This window comes from Podarcis pityusensis, assembly GCF_964106645.2.
Source record: "Podarcis pityusensis genome assembly, chromosome: 8".
NCBI classification, from domain to species: Eukaryota; Metazoa; Chordata; class Lepidosauria; order Squamata; family Lacertidae; genus Podarcis; species Podarcis pityusensis.
The window spans coordinates 18214540-18237064 of record NC_138033.1 but is presented as its reverse complement, the minus strand read 5'-3'; the positions used below and the strand labels follow the sequence as shown (position 1 = coordinate 18237064).

General features: G+C 48.6%; 1 protein-coding gene across 1 annotated transcript in view; it reads left to right on the top strand.

Moving 5' to 3' along the window:
* LOC308483169 (IgGFc-binding protein-like) overlaps positions 1–22525 on the top strand; it is a gene marked incomplete at its 5' end in the record, with an annotated part of 40718 nt that overhangs the window by 11456 nt on the left and 6737 nt on the right. The window contains 10 exons of the mRNA XM_081016755.1: positions 178–739; positions 1727–2325; positions 4192–4771; positions 4864–5063; positions 12146–12287; positions 13662–13990; positions 14910–15483; positions 18243–18838; positions 19898–20462; positions 21576–22168. Coding sequence (XP_080872881.1) covers positions 178–739; positions 1727–2325; positions 4192–4771; positions 4864–5063; positions 12146–12287; positions 13662–13990; positions 14910–15483; positions 18243–18838; positions 19898–20462; positions 21576–22168 — 4740 coding nt within the window. The remainder of the gene's footprint in view (positions 1–177; positions 740–1726; positions 2326–4191; positions 4772–4863; positions 5064–12145; positions 12288–13661; positions 13991–14909; positions 15484–18242; positions 18839–19897; positions 20463–21575; positions 22169–22525) is intronic.

The following is a 22525-nucleotide window of genomic DNA, read 5'->3' as shown; positions in this document are numbered from 1 at the left end:
ACCCTCGTTCTGCCTTCTTCTGGGTTCAAAAGAACCCACATGTCAGCAATCGCACGTAAATTGTACACACCAAAAATGTCTTTGCTAAGCCATCATTTGGCATAGCTCAAAGCCATAGCACCAGATTTTGAGCATGATCTTCCCCACTCACCCTTCCCACTTTATCTCTCCTCCCAGGTGAATGGCTTGCTGACCAACTTGCCCTACAGGATGGGCCTGGACCAAGTCCTCATCTATCAGAAGGGCTGGGATGTTGTGATCCAAACAGATTTCGGCCTCACCATCAACTCTGACTGGCAAAGCCGCCTCACGGTCACTGTGCCAAAGTCCTACGAAGGGGCCCTTGGTGGTCTCTGTGGCAACTTCAACAGCAACAAACAAGATGACTTGGCATCCAGTGATGCAGCCTCAGTTTCGACAGCCTTGGGACGGCGCTGGAAGGTGGCCGAGTCCCTGGGATGCAGAGAAGTGAGCCCCAGGGTTTGTCCGGACTTGGAAAACATTGCCCAGCGCCAGCGAGGCGTCAGTGCAGAATGTGGACTCCTGGTGGACAAGAGTGGCCCGTTTAGGGAGTGCCATGGCAGAATTGACCCTGAGGTGTTTTTCCTGGACTGTGTTTTTGACTACTGCACCTTTAATGGTCAGAAGGCTGTGCTGGGCCATGTTATTGCTGCTTACACTGCAGCCTGCCAAGCCATACAGGTGACCATATATATCTGGAGGATCCACATATTCTGGAGTAAGTATGATCCAGTTTGCTCCAGTTGTGAAGAGGGTGGAGGTCCCTAGGGCAGTTTTGTTTTTTTTAAGCTTGGGCCCCTCAGTATTGCTGGATTGTGTAGAATGGGGTTAATTTAGAAGGTGCAAGGCAAGTTATATGGCATAAAGGATAGGAGTGATAAAGATTTGATCCAGTTCTCATCGGACGGCGAAATTACACAATTCACGCTTTCCAAAGCAATGGGTGAACCAAAAGGCAGCCACCCCTCAAAATCTACACTTTTCCAAATTCCACAGTGCATTTCTCCAGCCAAGTAATGTGCTCCAAAAATGCATATTAGGTACGGTAAAGGATAACAAATGAATATATCAATGACAATAACACAGGGAAAAAAGATGCTATAAAAGGGAAAGTTGCGTTAAAATATATAAGGAGAAAATTGCTCTAAAATGCTGAAGAATGTTTATGGGAACATTTGGGCATTGTTTTCTAAGGGGGGGGGGGAGGTGCAAACTGATGTGGAAATATGGAGAACTGGGTTTAACATTGAGAAACCAGAACTAGCAGATTTCCCTGTCCCTACACATTGCTCTTTCCTCCCATGTCTCGTTCCTCTCCACCTCCCAGCATCTGCCTGCTGAGGCGGCCCTCAGCCCTGGTTCCAACCCTTCCATTTCCTCTTCACTCTCTCACAGTTTTCCACATCTGTAACAGGCAGCCAATAATCTGTGGCCCCCTGAGTGTGCTTTGTCTCCATTGGGCTGTTTAGGGCAGGTGGGTTGCTCCTTAAGGTTCTCCTGAGCCTGCTGACATCTCCCTTTCGTGTATGGGTGGGTGATGCAGCTTTGGCTACATAAGCAACAGCACTCACATCCCGAACATTGGAAACAGGGGGAGCAACGCTGTCACTACAGCCTGGGTTTATGTTAGTCTCCGGTGTAGTAATGGAAATAGAAGAGTTCGTGATATTGATGGGAAATGCATTTTCTAACCCTCCCATTCCAGAGCCAGTCTGTCCCCGAAACAGCCACTACGAGCTCTGTGCCAGGAGCTGCCAACAGACCTGCAGCAGCCTCTACTCCCCTCTGCCTTGCTCAGCACACTGTGCAGAAGGCTGTGTCTGTGATGAAGGCTTTGTGCTCAGCGGCGACCGCTGCGTCCCCATGTCTCAGTGTGGCTGCATCTACCAGGAGCGGTATTATACAGCTGGGCAAACCTTCTACCCAACCAGCAAGTGCAATGTGGAGTGTATGTGCCAGGCTGGTGGAGCGGTTGCCTGCAAGGAAACCTCTTGTGGCCCTGGTGAGGAGTGTAGGGCAGTGGACGGCGTCCATAAATGCCACCCCGTTGGCTCAGCCACTTGCTCAGTCTCTGGCGATCCCCATTACATCTCCTTCGATGGAGTACGCTTCAACTTCCAGGGCACCTGCACCTATGTCCTTGCTAAGGCTGCCATCACAGACAAGAAGAACTTGAAGGCTTTCACCATCACAGAAGAAAATGAGGCCTGGGGGAGCAGAAAAGCCTCGGTCACCAAGATGGTCTCTGTGGAAGTCTATGGCACCACACTTACTTTGATCCAGAACAAGAAGGGACAGATCAAGGTAGGTGTTTGCATGCTGCCCATGCTCTTATCCAAGAAGCTCTGGGCAGTGCACATATGTCTCCATTTTAACTCCAAGGGTCTTCTTCTTTGGCAATCACTCATAACTGAGTAAGGTTGTCTTCCATAAACATGGTTTTAAAAATGAGTCCGTAAGTTACTGTGGAAGCCAATACTGGATCCACACATCATTCCACAGTGGGGACATTGGTGTCCGGGCAGGAGTTGATCACGGTGAGGGTTTGCCAACTGTGCCTTCCTCATACCACGTTTCTCCCTTTCATCAGAGTTCAAGCGTCTTCAAAGTCCATGGCACCTTTGGTAAAGGCTGTTCTCCAATTGGAGCGCTCGCAGGCCAGTGTGTCCCAGTTGTTGGTGTTTATACTACATTTGTTTAGATTTGCCAAACTCCAAGGGTGGGGATGCCTAATTAGGCAGACCAGGCTATTTTGGCCAATCACATCCACCTGCTCGTTACATTCACCCAGGGCTTTTTTCCTGCCGGAACTTGCTGGAACTCAGTTCTGGCACCTCTCAGGTGGGCGCCATTGCTATTATAAGAGAACAAGGGAGATATTCATGGTGAGTTCTGGCACCTCTTTTTCTAGAAAAATAGCACTGCCTACACCTGATGCTGTATATGCATTTGGGGTATTTCTGAGCCAAGAATTGCATCACCAAATTCAGAGATGTGTGAGAGCTGACAGTTAACTGTGTTCTGATCCAGGTATTTGTCCAGACAGTGCACATCGGATGGAGTTTGCCATCTACAGTTCATTTTATACAGCTAATTATAAGGAATTATATCTAACACTCACACACATGTGTATGTTTAAAATTAGGGTCACAACTATCCTCTCTGAATTTTTAATTGTGTCATTTTCGGTTTCACTTGGCAATTTTATCTCCTCGGTGGTGCTAACATATATTTGCACTTTTGTACACAAAGTGCAATGGCCAGGAGCTCATGCAAACATAGCTAACTGTATATATTATCTCCTGCACATCTTAAGTCAATTAAACATTAATAAAGCTATTGCTTAAGCCAATGAAAAGTTACAGCCCTATCATTTCAATGGAAAATTCAGCTGCTACGTTTGAACATGAGATCTGCTTCACTGAATAAATCCAGACTTGGGAGAGAAAGACCAGTGCTTTAATCATGGCTCTAGTTCTACATTAGCATATCCCAAGAAGACCACAGATGCATTTGACCTTGGTTAGGCCAAAGGAAGCTGCCTTATACTGAGTAAAACTTTTGGTCCATCCAGCTCAGTATTATTTGCTCTGCAATGACATGGAGCAGCTATCCAGCATTTCAGAAAGGTTGTTTCTCCCTGCCCTACCTGGAGATGCTGGGGAATGAACCTGGGACCTTTTACACGCAAATCATGGACACTACCACTAAGCTGTGGTCCTGTAGTTTTTGTGCTGAAGGGGTTGCACTACTCAAAAATAACCAGTGATGAGTTTCTTAAGCACAAGAGCCACCAATTCAGCAACTCCGAGATGGGGCTGCTATAATACAATATGTCTTCCTTAGTGTCCAGGAAGTATGACTTTCTGCCAAGTTCCAATAATACAATTTGCACACTAGATTTGCATGTGAATGGATCCTTGTGAGTGGATATGTTTACATATATCTATACACAAGAATCTGCTTTCCAACAGATCTTAAAGATAACTTTGCTCATGAGCTTGTTACCTGCTGAACCATTCACAAGGTGCCCCTGTGCATGTCAACTTGGGTGGAGTTCAACAATACTTGTGAGAGAAGGGCCTATTGCTGGAGGGTCAAAGATCCCTGAGACCAGTTTTGTGTCCTTTGAACATCTGCCCTTAGAGTCAGCATGTCCCCTTCTTCCAGGTGAACGGAGTGTTTCATTCCCTACCCGTTGAATTTTCTGGTGGACGTCTCAGAGCTTATCAGCATGGCACTAAAGTCCTGATAGAAACCGACTTTGGTCTCATTGTGAGCTATGACCTAGTTTACCGTGTGACAATCACCGTCCCAGGAAGCTACCGGAACCAAATGCAAGGCCTGTGTGGGAACTACAACGGGAAGAAGGAAGACGACTTCCTGCTCCCTGATGGCAAGACAACCTCTGATGTAGCTAAATTTGGTGCTGCCTGGAAGGTTCCAGTCCCTGGGGCAGTTGGACCTTGCTCAGATGGATGCTCTGGGAGCAGCTGCCCAGTCTGTGAGAAAAAGAAGGAGGAGGTTTTCAAGCAGCGCCATTACTGCGGGATCCTCACTGCGCCGGATGGCCCCTTCAGTGCTTGCCATGCAAAGGTAGACCCCAGTGTGTACTTCAGCGACTGCATCTATGATGTGTGCCTGGGCAATGGGGACAGTGAGGCCTTGTGTCAGAATATCCAGAGCTACACGTCTGCCTGCCAAGAAGCCGGGATCCCCGTCCAGACCTGGAGGAGTCCATCCTTCTGTCGTGAGTACTGAGAACTATGGGTAGTATTATTATAATAAATATCTTTTTTAAAAAAAAAATTTGTCATGTACCATGTACTCTCTCTGTTGCAGCTCTCAGCTGCCCTCCAAACAGCCAGTATTCACTCTGTGCTGATCTCTGCTCCACTCACTGTGCTGGGATCACCGACTCCAGAATATGCCCCGGGACGTGCGCGGAGGGCTGCCAGTGTGATGACGGGTTCTTCTTTGATGGCCTTGGCTGCGTCACGGTGGAGACCTGCGGGTGCAATGACAATGGAACATATTATAAGGTGCTTTCCCCTAAAGGAGATAGTGTTGCATTGCTTTGAACAAGTGCAAGGTAGGAAGTTCCCTCTTCAGCTATTTAAAGGGCTATTAAACCAGGAGTGGAGAACCTTAGCACTAGGGGCTAAATGTGGCCCTCCAGGCTTCTCTATCTGCCCCTCTGGACTATATCCAGGACACTCCCCTCTCCCCAGGCCACACCCCTCACTGGCCCTGCTTCATGCCTTCCTTGAGTGTTTTTACCAGGCTAGAATGTGTCCTTGAACTCATAATGCCTCTTTCTTGTCTGGATGAAGGATAGAAAGGAATGTGTGAGCGTGTGTGGGAACTAGACTACTGTACAAAGGTGAAATTAGTTTATATTTAAATTCCACCCACTTTTGCCCGGAGGGCTGAACACAAACCAATAGGTTCAAATTCCGAGAGAAAAAATGATGTAGCCTAAACATTTGGAAGAACATGATGATGGCACAAAGGTAGTGGTTGCTCCTTCATTAGAGATTTTTAAGCAGAGTCTGGATGGCTACTGTCAGGGAACTGCCATCGGAAGGAAGGGAAGTGAAAGGGCTCACACAGGTTGGGAGAGACTCAGCAGCTGAAGAGGGAACCAGTAGGGGGAGAGGAGCTGAGCTGAGGGAAAGGGAGCTGGAGGGATGGCTCAGAGACACTTCCAGCGAAAACAGTGGGGAGGTTTCAGGACCTCCTGTAGGGACACCCACTCCTCGCCGGAAACTGTCACGCAGAGAGTCCAGAAGACGTGTTTCCGTTAAGGAGCTTTTATGTTGGAAGCGATTCCGAAAGCAACCACTGTCGGAATCTGCCAGCGACTGACGGAGCCATGTTTAAGGGGCTCCGTTACAGACAGAGGTTTGCAAACTTGACCAAACTCTGAGGGACTAGGATTTTACACACAAGCAGCTCATCGTCCCATCACAGCATTCCGACAGTCTTCGTGAGCAGCTTGTGCAGGAGAAGGCATCATGAGCAACCCAGCTGGAACCGGAGAAGCAGGAGCTGGAGCGGGTCCAAGCCTGGAAGAAAGGTACCGGGTGTTGGAGGTCCAGCTAGCGCTGCAGACGGCGAGGCTTGAGGAGAGGAGGGCTCAGGATGCAGACAAAAAGGGGAAAGACACCCAGCTCGTCAGAAAGGTACCAGGATTGGTGCAGAAGTTTGGGGGGGAGCCCAAAGACTATCATGGCTTTCGGACAGAGATGCAATATGCCCTCAATCTGCAGTTTGATGAATTCCCTGACGAGGAATCACGAGTGGCTTTCGTGATTGGGCATCTTGAAAAGGGGGCGAGAGACTGGGTTAGACCCCTGATGGCAGCGAATAGTGACGTCCTAAAGGACACGATGAAGTTCTTTCGCGCCATGGATCTGATGTTTTCCAGCGATATTGAACAGGGAGTGGTCCGCAGACAGTTAATGGCTTGCAAACAGGGGAGCCGATCTGTCCGTGAGTACTGGACTGAGTTCACCATGTTGATCCATAAATTGGGGTGGGATCTATCGGCGGAACCCATTCAAATGCTCTTTGAAGAAGGGCTTTCTTCGGCTGTGAAAGACGAACTTTCCCGGGCGCCCAGGGCGGAGTCTATGGACCAGCTGACCAAATCAGCGCTGACCATAGGAGCGCGCCAGGAGGCGAGAGCATTGGAGAGGCGGGAAGGGAAGGGGGAACGTTGGAAGGAGTTCCGCATTCCAGACATTCCAGAGCCAACTTTCCCGCCGGCAGAGCCGATGGAAATCGGAACAGCGCGCGCGCGCGCAGTTTCAAAGCCCAGTGAGGGGGGAAAGAAGGAGGGAAAAGGCGCCCGGAAATGCTATCTCTGCCAACAGCCAGGTCACTTTGCCAGAGTCTGCCCCCAGAGGAAGGAATGGCAAGGGATGGTAGGAGCTGTGGAGGGAAGAGAGGAAGAAATACCGAAGCAAGTAAAAGCCAACGCCTGGCTGCCACCGTCGGGGCACAGCAGCCAGGCCAAAGAGCAGTGAAAGTGCCCACGCCAGAACCTCCTAAACCCGCCCTAGTGATAGAAGTGGCGCTAGAGCTGCCAAACGGACACCCTCTAAAGATAAAGGCGCTGTTGGACTCAGGCAGCTCCTGCAATTTCATGAGCAAAGAGTTTGCAGCTGAACACCAGATACAGACGATCCCTTTAAGCAACCCCCTGCAGGTGACCACGATCGATGGCAGGGAGCTGTTGGGAGGAGAAGTCAGCTTGCAGACCGTCCCAATGATAATGAAGGTGGCAAGGCACACCGAACTGATAGCGTTTAATGTGGCCACCTTGGGAGGAGCTCCCATTATATTGGGGATGAGCTGGCTAGCGTTACATGATCCGCTGGTGGGCTGGCATCAGAGAGTGGTTTCTTTTGGTTCAGCACATTGCTTAGAACACTGCAAAGAGGGAAAGGGTTTGGCAGGGGCCCAAGCCACCCTAGCAGGGACTGAAGTAACGGAGAACGTGAAGGTACCACGACAATACGCAGATCTCCGCGACGTCTTCAGCGAAAGGGAAGCTGACCAACTACCCCCGCATAGACCCTTTGACTGTCAAATCAATTTACTCCCTGGGGCACAGCTCCCTGTAGGCAAGCTGTACGCCATGTCAGACAGAGAGATGCAGGAGCTAAGAGAGTTCATTGACAAGAACCTGAAGAGAGGGTTCATCAGAGAGTCCAGGGCGGTGGGGGGCAGCCCAGTGTTTTTTGTGGATAAAAAAAACACGAACAAGCCGAGGCTTGTGTGTGACTTCAGGGCCTTAAATGCAGTGTCAGAACCAGTGGCTTTCCCTATGCCCAGGATTGACGACATTTTGACAAGGGTCAGGAAGGGAAAGATTTTTACTAAACTGGACCTAAGGGGGGCGTACAACCTGATACGAATAAGGAAGGGGGATGAATGGAAAACCACCATGTTCACCCCTTTGGGGGCATTTGAATATTTAGTTATGCCCTTCGGCCTACAAGGAGGCTCCGCGTGCTTTCAATCGTTTATGAACCACGTCCTGGGGCCTTTGCTTTACAAGAATTGTGTGGCCTTCTTAGACGACGTGTTGGTGTATTCTGAGAATGAGGAGCAGCATGTGAGAGACGTCAGAGAAGTGTTGAGCAGGCTGCAAGCCAACCAGCTGTGGGTGAAACTGGAGAAGTGTCAGTTTCATACCAAGGAGGTGGAATTCCTGGGGTATCGCCTGTCAGACAAGGGATTGGCCATGGATCCCGGCAAGGTCCAGGCGGTGCTGGAATGGAAAACACCCAAAACAAGGAAGGATGTGCAGAGGTTCCTAGGATTTGGGAACTTCTATCGTAAGTTCATCCGAAACTTTGCCCACCTGACGGCGCCCATTACGGACTGTCTCAGCAGTAAGAAGAAGTTCGTTTGGACTGAGGAGGCGGAGCGAGCATTTGAGGAACTAAAAAGGGCCTTCACCTCGGAACAACAACTCCTGCATGTGGATTTACAAAAACCGATGAGAGTGGAAACTGACGCATCAGACAGAGCGATTGGGGCGGTGCTTCTGCAGCCAGGGAAGGAGGAGTCAGAGTGGAGACCGTGTGCCTTTTTTTCGCGAAAGCTGAACAAATCCGAGAGGAACTACACGGTGTATGACCGAGAACTACTAGCCATTCATGAGGCGTTCCGGAGATGGAGGCACCTGCTAATTGGCGCACAACATAAGGTGCAAGTGTGCACTGACCACAAGAACCTAGAGTATTGGAGGACGGCACGAGTGCTCAACCAACGGCAAGTGAGATGGGCCCAGGAGTTCTCCAAATTTAACTTTGAGATTTGTTACGTGCCAGGCCCAGAGAACATTAGGGCGGACGCTCTCTCACGCAAACCTGAATATTTGGAGGGGGAGGGAGCACCCGAAGAGAGACATGTCATTCCAGAGGACCGCTGGGTGTGTGGGGCGGCATTGGTGGGACAAAGAGAACTGGTAGAGGAAACAGAGAATGATGAATACGCCCAGAATAAGCTCAGAGGTCTTAGGGGTGAGGGAGAGGAACCAGGGGGTTTCGAGGAAAGAAATGGAGCTTTGTATTACAAAGGGGCACTGTATATCCCTGAAGGAGACTTAAGGGGGAGGGTACTCAAGCAGTTGCACGACAGCCCCACGGCGGGGCATTTTGGACAACACAAAACCATGTGGTTGGTCACCAGGGAATTTTGGTGGCCTAAGGTGAGGGAAGATGTACGGGAGTATGTAAGAGGGTGTGAGCAATGCCAGCGAGCCAAAGGGGAGAGGCAGGCACCGGCGGGGCTATTAGAACCCTTACCAACCCCAGAACGACCTTGGGAGGCAGTGTCGATAGATTTTATGACTGATCTGCCGAAGTCCAAGGGGAAAACAGCCATCATGGTGGTGGTAGACCTACTAACAAAGATGTGCCACTTTGTAGCCTGCTCGCATGCAGTCACGGCGGAAGAGACAGCGAAGTTATTTGTAGAACACATTTTTAGGTTGCACGGGGTGCCATTGAGGGTGGTCTCAGACCGAGGAAAACAATTTACTTCCAGGTTCTGGAGGAAGCTCATGAGCTTACTGCAGGTGGAGGTCAACTTTTCGACTGCCCGGCACCCTGAAACCAACGGGCAGGCGGAAAGAGCAAACGGGGTCCTCCAGCAATACCTGAGGTGTTATGTCAATGACAGAGAGAATGACTGGGTAGAAAAGTTGGCGCTGGCGGAATTTGCCTACAACAATGCCGAGAATGTGTCCACAGGGATGAGCCCCTTCTTGGCTAATTATGGGTGTCATCCCAGGGCTTTCCCAGGGGGAGAAGGGGAGAGATGGGGTGTCCCGGCAGCCGAGCATTTTGTAGAAGAAATGGAAGCAATCCATCGTCAGCTCCAACTCAACTTAGAAAGGGCGAAGGAAGAATACAAGAGGCAGGCAGACAAGAACCGAAGGGAAGGTGAAACCATAAGGGTGGGAGATAGGGTGTGGCTGTCAACCCAAGGGTTGCCGTTCAAAGGAGGTTGTAAGAAATTAAGACCCAGGAGATTGGGTCCCTTTGAGGTCATTCAACAGGTCAACCCAGTGGCTTTCAGGCTCCGGTTACCCAACCACATGAAACTGCACCCAGTATTTCACAGGTCGTTACTGTCACCGTATGAGGGGGGACGAGAAGGGATGGCCACTCGGGGACCGGTCATAGAAGAAAGGGAATGCAGCAGCCATGTGGCAGAAATCCTCGACGCCAGATGGAAGGGGGATCAGGTGGAGTATTTGGTAGCGTGGGAAGGAGAACCGGAGTCAGAAAACACTTGGGTAATGGCAGAAGATATCAATGACGAGGTATTGATAGAAACGTTCCATCAAAGGTTCCCAAGGAAACCTCAGCCTGTGGAGAGGTTCCGGAGGGAATACTTTGGGACCACCGATGAGGAGGAGGAGTTGGAAGGATTCTCGGAATCGGAAGGGGAAGGGGAGATGGACTCTGAGGAGGAGGAGTACTTCGAGACCAGGAACCGCAACAGGTGGAGAGAAGTGTTCGGGACATCGGAAGATGAAGGAAGTTCATTCCGGGGTTTTGCCTCCTCACCGCCCGTAGAGGAGGGGGCGAGAGGGGATGAAGGGGGCCCTGGAGGGGAGGTGGATGTCAGGGAACTGCCATCGGAAGGAAGGGAAGTGAAAGGGCTCACACAGGTTGGGAGAGACTCAGCAGCTGAAGAGGGAACCAGTAGGGGGAGAGGAGCTGAGCTGAGGGAAAGGGAGCTGGAGGGATGGCTCAGAGACACTTCCAGCGAAAACAGTGGGGAGGTTTCAGGACCTCCTGTAGGGACACCCACTCCTCGCCGGAAACTGTCACGCAGAGAGTCCAGAAGACGTGTTTCCGTTAAGGAGCTTTTATGTTGGAAGCGATTCCGAAAGCAACCACTGTCGGAATCTGCCAGCGACTGACGGAGCCATGTTTAAGGGGCTCCGTTACAGACAGAGGTTTGCAAACTTGACCAAACTCTGAGGGACTAGGATTTTACACACAAGCAGCTCATCGTCCCATCACAGCTACCTATCAGGGAGGCTGTAGCAATGAATTTCCTGCCTTGGCAGGGAGTTGAACTAGGTGACCTATGAGGTACCTTCCAGTTGTATGACTGAGCCTATCCCAGTTTTGTATTCTTCATGCAGTGGCTATTCAAGGTCTTGTATCACACAAGCACCAGGCATTGGCAAACAGTAAACAGAACTCAATAGTAGTAGTAATAATAATAATAATAATAATAATAATAATAATAGTTTATTTATACCCCACCCATCTGGCTGGGTTTCCCCAGCCACTCTGGGCAGCTCACAACAGAATATTAAAAATACGACAAAACATCAAACATTAAAAACTTCCCAATACAAGGCTGCCTTCAGGTGTCTTCTAAAAGTTAGATAGTTGTTTATTTCCTTGACATCTGATGGGAGGGTGTTCCACAGGGCAGGTGCCACTACCAAGGAGGCCCTCTGCCTGGTCCCTGTAACATCACTTCTCACAGTGAGGGAACCGCCGGAAGGCCCGCAGAGCTGGACCTCAGTGTCTGGGCTGAATGATGAGGGTGGAAGTGCTCCTTCAGGTATACTGGGCTGAGGCTATTTAGTAGTTGGCCAGATATTCTCTTATCTTCCAGAAGAAGGCAGACTCTAAGCTGCAAATGGCCACATTGGCACTGAGATTGGGGAAATAGCACCGCTTTAGGACTGCTACTGTTTTCTTGCAGGTTCCACTCATGGGAGGTTCATTTCTCCTCCACCACCATTGAATCTCTATGGCCCAAAGTCACCCAGTGAGCTTAATGACCAAGTGGAGGTTTGAACCCTGGTCTCCCAGGTCCTGGTCAAACACCCTAACCACTACACCACACTAGCAGATTGTACCAGTGATATAAATACATGGGAGTCTAGATTCTTGAGTTCTCTTTCTAGAATGATCTGGAAGAGGGGGAAGCAATATCGCAGGTAGAGCACATATGGTTTGGAAACCTGTTCCTCAGTCTGGCCTTCACGTAACTGAAATATGTGCTTACCAGTAAAGGCTATGGTGGTTGGTCATTTAATGGTTTGCTTTCCCCTTGGCAAATGCCCTGGCAGCCCCATGAGAAGGTCCTGCTGAATGAATGCCAACAAATCTGCAGCTGTGTCCCAGGCCGGGGAGTCACCTGTGAGTCACATAGCTGCACCAGCGATGAGGTCTGCGAGGTCCAGGATGGGGTCATGAGCTGTGTCAATAAAGGTGAGAGGCTGGATGCATTTTCAGAATGACAATTTGAGGACCTGGCTGACCCAGGTCTCAACTAGGGATGGGGTGGGGGGAGTCAATATAGTTTGCATTTCAAGATGAAACTACTTAATCCACACATCCTGAAACAATATGCAAACTGAAACAAAGCCATCCTTTCGTGTCCAGTCTTCTCTGAATTTTGCAATGCAGCCCTCCAGGGAAGCCATTGTCAGCTTAGAAGTATGCCACTTTTCCACAATTGTGCCCAAAGTGGTCCAAAATGAACAACACTAAATATAACCATTAAAAATAAGCATATTAAGAACAATTAAAAATGGTCATAATATCAAGAAGCACAGAGAATGAGTGAATAATAATAATATAAATTATGTGCAATGGAAAGAAGTTATCCTAGATTTACAGCTTGAATCTAGAAATGTGTACGGAATGCATACAAATAGGTAAAAGGTATGTAAAATGCATGTATAGTAGTGCAGAAATATTACACGGCATGCAAAAATAGTAGGGGAAATGATTTGCAAAATAGTGCATATTAAGCAAACTTGCATAAATAGGTACATACTGGGGAAAATATACACTAGCATGCTGATTTCATGAGGGCTTCTTAAGAAAAATCATAAACTGATGTGGAAAACAAGATTGGAAATACAGTGGTACCTTGGGTTAAGTACTTAATTCGTTCCGGAGGTCCGTTCTCAACCTGAAACTGTTCTTAACCTGAAGCACCACTTTAGCTAATGGGGCCTCCTGCTGCTGCCGTGCTGCCGGAGCCCGATTTCTGTTCTTATCCTGAAGCAGAGTTCTTAACCTGAAGCACTATTTCTGGGTTAGCGGAGTGTGTAACCTGAAGCATATGTAACCTGAAGCGTATGCAACCCGAGGTACCACTGTATGAGAAAATGAGAAAAACTGAAATTGACAGATCTGCCCCTCCCTAGTCTCAGCTCCCAACAGGACTGCTGCATGCAGAGTAATAAATGTAGCACTTGTCTTGATGAAGGCTGTGGTGATGCACACACTGAGCATCCATTGGGGAGTTGCCATTGAATGCATGCCTTAATGTGTTCTGGGATTGCATGTCTGTCTTTCACATGTTTATGCCCATAGGGCACTGTTGTACATGGATTGCCTTTCAGAACATCTGGCTCTGATCATAGAAATTCTGGTTAACTTCTGGAGCAGTCCCAAAACACAACCATCTATACACATAGACTCACAAGTCATTGAAATGGACCTGGGCTGTCACCATATGGCGTCATGTGTTCAGCGACCATGGGGTGATGTACACCTCTTTTGCCAAAGGCTTCCCATGTGGGACCTCTGCTCCTGCATCGAGTCCACAATGGTTCTTTTCTTTCATTTTAGATCCTTGCAAAGCCTTAAAGTGCCGGACCAAGGAGACGTGTAAGCTGGAGGATGGCAGAGCAACATGCGTCCCGAATTACAACGAGACCTGCTGGGGCTGGGGAGACCCGCACTACCACACTTTCGATGGGAAGGACTTTGACTTCCAGGGTACCTGCACCTACACAATTGCCAAGTATTGCAGCAATGACACCACCTTGGTGCCGTTCACGGTGGAGGCAAAGAATGATCACCGGGGGAGCCAGACCATGTCCTACGTGAGACAGGCCAATATCTATGTGTACGGGCACAGCATCTCCATCCGCAGGAAGGAAGCGGGCAGAATCCGGGTGAGTCTTTGCAGCGGTGTCTTAGAATTACAGAACTGTGGAGTTGAGAAGGATCCCAAGGGGAATCTACATACATCAGGACATGCTACAGGGGAGAAAAGCCCTCTGGGGTGTTCCTGATGGTGAACCTGAGAGACAGATGTGATCCTGCAGGCCTATCCATTGGGCCCTCTGGACTCTCCCCAGAACATACACTTTCCCGGCGACACTTCCTTTTCCTTAGTCACACACACTAGGGTGGAAATTTGGGGGCATGAAATTATGCTGGGAAAATGAGAAATGGGGAGAAACAAAAAACCGACATGTTTGCCCAACCCTAGCTATATTCACTGAATTTTACATGAATGTATGAATGAATAAACTTCATTTCTTAAAGTCATAGAACATCATAATATAGATACAGCAAACAATCATTTTGACATATTAAATAAACAAATATAAATGCAAAAAAAATCTGATTATTATTCAGTGCTTTGTTTTCTGGGCTACTCAAGGGTATGCAGTACTGGCAGCTTCCCCCCCCCCCCAAATGTTAAAATGTACTTACTGTAACAACTATATGGTGAGTACCGGCAACTTAAAAACAAACAAACCAACAAACCGTTGTTGTTGTTGTTGTTGTTGTTGTTGTTGTTGTTGTTGTTGTTGTTACCTTTATTTAGTTATCACATTTATTTCCCTGGTCTCCCAGGTCCTAGATAGTGACTTTATTTTTGCCTACAAACAGGGTACATATCTGGTCCAGGAGGAATGTTTTTGACAGGGACTGGAGAACAGTTAAGGGATGTGTGTGCCAAGGATGCTCATGTAAAGGGTAGTTTTGCAGGCAGTGGGAGGCAGTGTCAACGTCCTAAGCTGGCAATCGAGGGCGCTATTTCAGAAACTAGTGTACTGACAACTTTCTCTCCCCTGCCTACAGCTGAACGGTATCATCACAAGCCTGCCTGTAACTTTGGAGGACGGGAAGCTGTGGCTCTTCCAGAGTGGCTTAAATGCTGTGCTGCAAACCAACTTTGGCCTGGTGGTGACTTTCGACTGGAGCATGATCCTGGAGGTGACTTTGCCCAGCAGCTACTATGGCACCATCTGCGGCCTCTGTGGGAATTTCAACCAAAACCCAGATGACGAGATGGTGACGCCCGCAGGCCACAAGCCTGCTTCTGAGGTGGAGTGGGCTAAGAGCTGGAAGGTGAACGACCGCGACCCTTTCTGCTGGGACGTCTGCGATGGGAACTGCCCGACGTGTGAAGAGAGCCAACGGCAGCTCTTTGGAAGCGAGGAGTTCTGTGGGCTTCTCACCCAGCTGGGAGAGGGACCCTTCCGCGAATGCCATGACAAGCTGAGCCCCGACAACTTCTTTGACAGCTGCCTCTATGACGTCTGCCTCAACCACGGGGCCAAAAACATCCTGTGCAAAGCGCTGGAAGCTTATGCTACTGACTGTCGCAAGGAAGGCGTGGACATCCACGAATGGAGAGCACGGAGCGGCTGCGGTGAGAATGAGTCAGGGAGGGAAGCAGCTCCCTTGCATTGTGCTCCCAGTCCTCAAATGCTGATCCCCAACAAAGTTTCATTGGTCTGGTTTGCTAAGCTAAACCATGGCTAAGCATGAAAGAACAAACGTGCAGGCTTGCAGTGTGTGTGTTGGGGGGAATCATGGCTGCTATGTTCCCTGCACAGCCCTGCAGCTGCTGCCATGCTGCCCAAGGCTCAGCCATGGTTTGGTTTAGTGCTAAGTCTGAATAATAATAATAATAATAATAATAATAATAATAATAATAATATATTATTTATACCCCGCCCCTCTGGCTGGGTTTCCCCAGCCACTCAGGGCGGCTTCCAACAGAATATTAAAATACAATAGTCTATTAAACATTAAAAGCTTCCCTAAACAGGGCTGCCTTCAGATGTCTTCTAAAAGTCTGGTAGTTGTTTTTCTCTTTGACATCTGGTGGGAGGGCATTCCACAGGGCAGGTGCCACTACTGAGAAGGCCCTCTGCCTGGTTCCCTGTAACTTGGCTTCTCGCAGTGAGGGAACCGCCAGAAGGCTTTCGGCACTGGACCTCAGTGTCCAGGCAGAACGATGGGGGTGGAGACGCTCCTTCAGGTATACTGAATCTCTGCTCGTGCTTTGACTCATGCGACTCATGGTTTGCTCCAGGGAGAGGTAGGGGCTGCACAAATTTCATATTGAAATGCATTTTTAAAAATACGTTTCATTACAAAATACATATTAAAATGCATATATTCTCAACATATGCATTTATAAACATATTGTACTCTAATACATCTGCATTTTAAAACAAATTTTGTTAATTTTTTTTGAGCCGAAAACTAACTCAAAATTTGAAGATTGAAATCTGAAGGGTCATTTTGTTCTGCTCTGCATGTAGTTATGGCAGGAGTGGACCAGGTCAGTTTCTAAAGAAGTCGCAGAAATTGAATCTCTGGAGCATCACTGCTTGCCCCATGATGTAACTTATATGTGTTTATTAATTACAATCATTCATATACTGCCTTTCTAGAGACAAATCCTTCTAAGACGGCTTGCAGGCAACATTAATTAAAAAAATATATATATTCAGAAACGCAAACAATATCAACATATTAAAAAGTCACCAGGATCCTTTCCAAAGGATAGTGGCTGGCAGATGGCCCTATAGTGGGTGGGGGAAAGGACAGTCTAGCCAGAAGTCATATGTACCTTCCCTTTTTTTGCTCCTGAAATTCTTCCCACAGGACCTATAGTGAATGCCATGGTGGGGCAGTGGCACTCCCTTGACCTCCGGTTGGTTGCATCAATGCTGCTTACCAGAAAGATGAGGGCAAGAATGGAGGTGATGAGGTCAGTGCAGTGCAAAAATAAAATAAAATTGCACCACGGTGATTTTACTCCCCAGCCTCAACCTCCCAGGAAACAGCAGTGATGAAACTGACCAGAGGTCAGGTGTGAACCACATCCACCACACCATCCACTACTGCAGAAGACAGCTTGCCCTCTGGGGTGGAAGAGGTAGAGCAAGAGCTGAGATGGCCTTTGCTTGCTTCCCCCTCTCTCCTCCAGTCCTTCCAACAAAGCAGTTTATGACAGGTGGCTTTGTGGAAGTGTGCGGAGGGCGGAGGGGGTAGTCTACCTGGAGCAGGGCCTGGGGTGTCTTTGCCTGCCTCCTTGTCTCATGTAATCCTTCCCACTTGATTGTGGATGACAGATCCTGTGCAGGTAGGGAGAGGATAGACTTGCTGAAGCAGACCCTGAGGTGGTCTTTGTCTGTCCTCTCTCTCCTATCCCTAGTGTCAGGCTTCGGAGAAATGGCTTCCTCCCTGCCACCCTTTGGCCATGCATTGGCAGAAGAAAGCAATTAGAGTCCCTTACCAGTTTGAGGTGATGCAGGTGGCGCTGTGGTCTAAACCACAGAGCCTAGGGCTTGCTGATCAGAAGGTCGGCAGTTCAAATCCCCGCAACGGGTGAGCTCCCGTTGCTTGGTCCCTGCTCCTTCCAACCTAGCAGTTCAAAAGCACATCAAAGTGCAAGTAGATAAATAGGTACCACTCCAGCGGGAAAGTAAATGGCTTTTCCGTGCGCTGCTCTGGTTCGCCAGAAGCGGCTTAGTCATGCTGGCCACATGACCTGGAAGCTGTACACCGGCTCCCTTGGCCAATAAAGCAAGATGAGCGCCACAACCCCAGAGTCGGCCACGACTGGACCTAATGGACCTAATGGACCTTTGCCTTTACCAGTTTAAGATTGTTTTAATGATCACAGCAAAAGAACAACGCAGCCATTCTCGGAGTAAAGGTGCTCCCAATTAAGCTTCCCTCCTACTTCCCCCCAAGTTATCTCTATCACTCCCCCCTTCTGGCAACCTGTTCTCACAACCACTGAGCCTTCTGCATAGCAACCTTATCAGCTCTCCTTGCCCTTGGAGATAAAGGTTGGACACTTTCTAGCGAAGGGGAGTCAGTTATCCCTCTCTCCTAGCTGTGCCCCACTCAGCTCTGCCCAGCTGTTGTTCTCCAAACTATGTCCCTCTGCAAACCAATTCTCTAAATCTATACTGCTCCACTGTTCCTGGGGAGCTTCTGTCAGGAGCAGCAAGAGGGGAAGGTTCCCACCATTCCTCATCAGAGCTGTAATCCTCAGTCTGGTCTCTGACACCTAGGTTAGTCAGTGGTAGATGGCCATGAGGTGCTGGTGCTGGTACTTGATCTCTCCTTTTGTTGCAAAGTCTTTGTTGCTTTGCCCTCTTTCAGCTTTGTCGTGCCCTGAGAATAGCCACTATGAGGCCTGTGGAAACGCCTGCCCAGCCAGCTGCTCTGACCGATCTGCTCCTTCGATGTGCGATAAGCCCTGTGTGGAAACCTGCCAGTGTGACCAAGGCTACGTGCTCAGCACTGACAAGTGCGTCCCCGTGAAGAGCTGTGGCTGCACTCACAATGGCCTCTACTACAAGCCGGAAGAGGAGTTCTGGGCCGATGAAACCTGTGGCTCTCGCTGCAGGTGTGATCCCAGCTTGGGCATGGTGGTGTGCAGTCCAGCCAGCTGCAAAGCTAGCGAAAGGTGCATGACGGTGGATGGCATCCGGGGCTGCCACCCCATCAGCTATGCCACTTGCACAGCAACTGGGGACCATCACTACACCACTTTCGATGGGAAGAGATATGACTTTTCAGGCACTTGCATCTATCAGCTGGCTGGGCTCTGCTCCAAGGACCCAACTCTCACTCCCTTCACCATCTCTATCCAGAACAGCCAAGGCAGTAAGACGATGCCTTTCTCTTCTGTGGTTACCTTGGACATTTACAACAGAACCATTACGATCAGCCAGGAGCATCCTCACACAATCAAGGTATCGGGGACATAGGGAGAAAAATGGTATGGGATAGTGCAGGCATGGGGACCCTGTGGCCCTCCAGATGCCACTGGGCTGCAATTCCTTTAGAAATTGATTTAGGCACTAGGAGAAGATATATTGTTTAGCTACTATCTTTCCTTGCTCACGAGAGGGAGATCAGCAGTGCACTATCCTTTGCAGCTTAAACTTGGAAGCAAAGACAAGGTTGGTTTAACCTCCTTGAAACAATGATCCAGGATGCTTTAAGGCAGACTGGATTTTCCCTGGTATTACCCCTTTTCTCCCCCTTAAAAATAATAGCTGCACATAGACATTGTTTTTGTGAAAAACCAAAAGTAGTATTTACTTACATATGTAATCCGGGTCTTAAAGCAGCAGCTACAGTAGCAAAGTAAAGGCAGCAATAAACAAATGAAATTGCCTCAAATTAAATCAGATCAACTGACCCATTTGGCTCAGTACTGTTGATACTGACTGGCATCAGTGGCCTAGGTTTTCAGAAAAGTTTTCACACTCACCCTGCAAGTCACATGGAGGTGTCAGGGATTGAACCTAGGATCATCTACATGCAAGACAGATGTTCCACAAAACAGCTAAGGCCCTTCCCCCAAAGCATAGGCTGTGACATATTTGGTTCATTTAGAAGCACAGAATTGTAAAGTTGGAAGAGACCACAAGGATCATGTAGTCCAAACGTCTTGCAATGCAGGAATCTTTTACCCAATGTGGGGCTCAAACCCACAATCCTGAGATTAAGAGTCACATTATCTACTGACTGAGCTAGCCCTCGTGGACAATATTCCTGTATCTAAACCTTAACAACCCTCACAACTCCACACAATTACTCATTGTCTCCCCTATTCTCCAGTCAACATATGCAATGGTTGTGGTAGTGAGAAGTGAAGCTCAACAACATCTGAAGTGCCATAGGTTCCTCCTTTCCAGCAATACACCTTTTAGTCAAGTTCTTAATCCACCCTCCTCTATCACCTTCTTTGGGTTGGCAGGCTATGTTTTGGCACCTTGGCAACATTTTCTCTGTCTCTCCTCTAGGTGGATGGAGTATTTGTGGATCTGCCCTTCTACCACGAAGATAAGGTGAAGGCCTACATCAGCGGAGCCCATGTCCTTATAATAACCAACTTTGATCTTACCGTGACCTTCGGCTGGAACAGACTAGTCCACGTCACTGTTCCCAAGAGTTACCGCAATGCGCTTTGTGGCCTCTGTGGCAATGACAACCAGGACTCCAGTGATGATCTGATTATGAAGGGCGGAAGCCTAGCGGCCAATGTCAACCAGTTTGCAGAGAGCTGGAAGATAGGTGAGATCCCTGGTTGTGGGAATGGATGCACCAGTAACTGCCCTGCCTGTGAAGAAGCACAGAAACAAACCTACAAGGAGGACCGGTACTGCGGGATCCTCATCAGAAAGGATGGGCCATTCAAGCAGTGCAATAAAGCTATAGATGCAACAGCCTACTTCGAGGATTGTGTTGTCGATGTCTGCCGATACAAGGGCCACCACGAGACTCTCTGCAGTGCCATCAGTGCTTACGTGACAGCCTGCCAAGCTCAAGGCATCCAGATCGGGCAATGGCGATCAGCCTCCTTCTGCAGTAAGTATTGGATCTGCTTCAACAGGGTAGCACTTATCTAAATTGGGCTACAGTGATTTTTAAAATTGCTGCTAGCATGCAGAGTTTCTGCTGCGGTGCTTTGATTGTTCTCAAGCTAACTTTTTAGACTATCATGGAGTGTGGTTGTATTTAATGGGGAATCGTGCTTGGAATAGACCCACTGAAATCAATGGGCTTGTCATATTCAGAGTAGACCCGTTGGAATTGATGGGCTTATATAACTAGTTGAGTGGGTTATATCTAACTTACTAAGAGTAAATCCATTGTAAATAATGGATCTGACTTAGGTTTGGGTTTATTCAAAGTAGAACTGGCATTGGGTACAACCCATTGATATTATTGAGTTTATTCTGAGTATGACTTAGTTCGATACCACCTAATATTCTCAAATAGCCTTTAGATGGGTTATTTACATTATTCTGAAGAACATTTTCTAAAAATGCCGTTTATACATTTACTAAATTACTTAAATTTGTGGGTGAAACAACCAGCCAAACCATGGTTCCCAGCAACACTAGGAGCCAGTAATAGGTGGGGCAAACATAGAATCATAGAATTGTAGTGTGTGAAGGAACAAGAAGAAGAAGAGGAGTTTGGATTTGATATCCCGCCTTTCACTCCCTTTAAGGAGTCTCAAAGCAGCTAACATTCTCCTTTCCCTTCCTCCCCCACAACAAACACTCTGTGAGGTGAGTGGGGCTGAGAGACTTCAAAGAAGTGTGACTGGCCCAAGGTCACCCAACAGCTGCATGTGGAGGAGCGGAGGCGCGAACCCGGTTCCCCAGATTACGAGTCCACCGCTCTTAACCACTACGCCACACTGAACCCCAAGGTTCATCTATTCCAAGCCCCTGCAATGCAGGAATAATAAACTGCACATACATCATACATTTTAGCCTAAAATCAGGTTGGCAGAGTTGGGAAGGGGATTATTAAAATTAAACTAATTCAAATGATTTTGTGTGTGTGCATGACAGAACAGAAAGTCCTGGCTGATTCCACCTGGCTAAGATAACACCTAGCATTGATACCCCCCACCCCACCCCATCTTTTCCTCCTCACCTGTTCATGGTCTCTGATGTTTCCTTTCAGGTCCTTCCTGCCCCCGTAACTCCCGCTATGATCTCTGTGGCAATGGCTGCCCTGTCACCTGCCACGGCCTCTCTGCTCCAGATGGATGTCAAATGTCCTGCAAAGAGGGCTGCTACTGCGATGCTGGGTTTGTCCTGAGCGGAGACCGGTGCGTCCCTGTCGGGGACTGTGGCTGTGTGTACCAAGGCAGGTACTACAAGAAGGGAGATAGTTTTGTCCCCAGTGCCTCCTGCCACGAAAGATGCCGCTGCGGAGACAACGGAGCTGTGGAGTGTCAGAAGGTCTCCTGTGGGGCCCAAGAGGAGTGCAGGGTGGAGAACGGCATCCAAGGCTGCCACTCCATCAGCTGCGGCAAATGCAGCATGGCTGGAGGAACCCAGTATATTACCTTTGATGGACAGACCTTCAACTTCTTCGGCTCCTGCACTTACACCTTGGCCAAAGTCTGCAGCAAGAATCCCGAGCTTGCACACTTTTCGGTGGTGGTGGAGAACGAGGGGTCAGGTGACAGTGAAGTTGTACCAAAGATGGTTGTTGTCACTGTGCATGGTTACACCATCAGTCTTGTGAAAGGAATGACCTGGAAGGTTCTGGTAGGTGTCCTGTTCTGTTCATCTGCTAGAAGTTGTCTCCTTCCTGTCCATATACAAACATCACATAGAGACACTATGTGAAAGTCTCCCACTTCCTTGCTGCGCTGTTACCTTTCCACTGTGCACTGCTGATCTTCCATCATTAATTTCCCCCAGGTCTGAAAGGTCTGTAGCCAATTCCAAGAAATAGTGGACATAGTCTTACACTGAGTCAGACCATTGGTCTATTTAGTTCATTATTGTCTACACCAGGCATAGGCAAACTTGGCCCTCCAGATGTGTTGGGACTACAACTCCCATCATCCCTAGCTAACAGGACCCCTAGTGGTCAGGCATGATGGGAACTGTAGTCTCAAA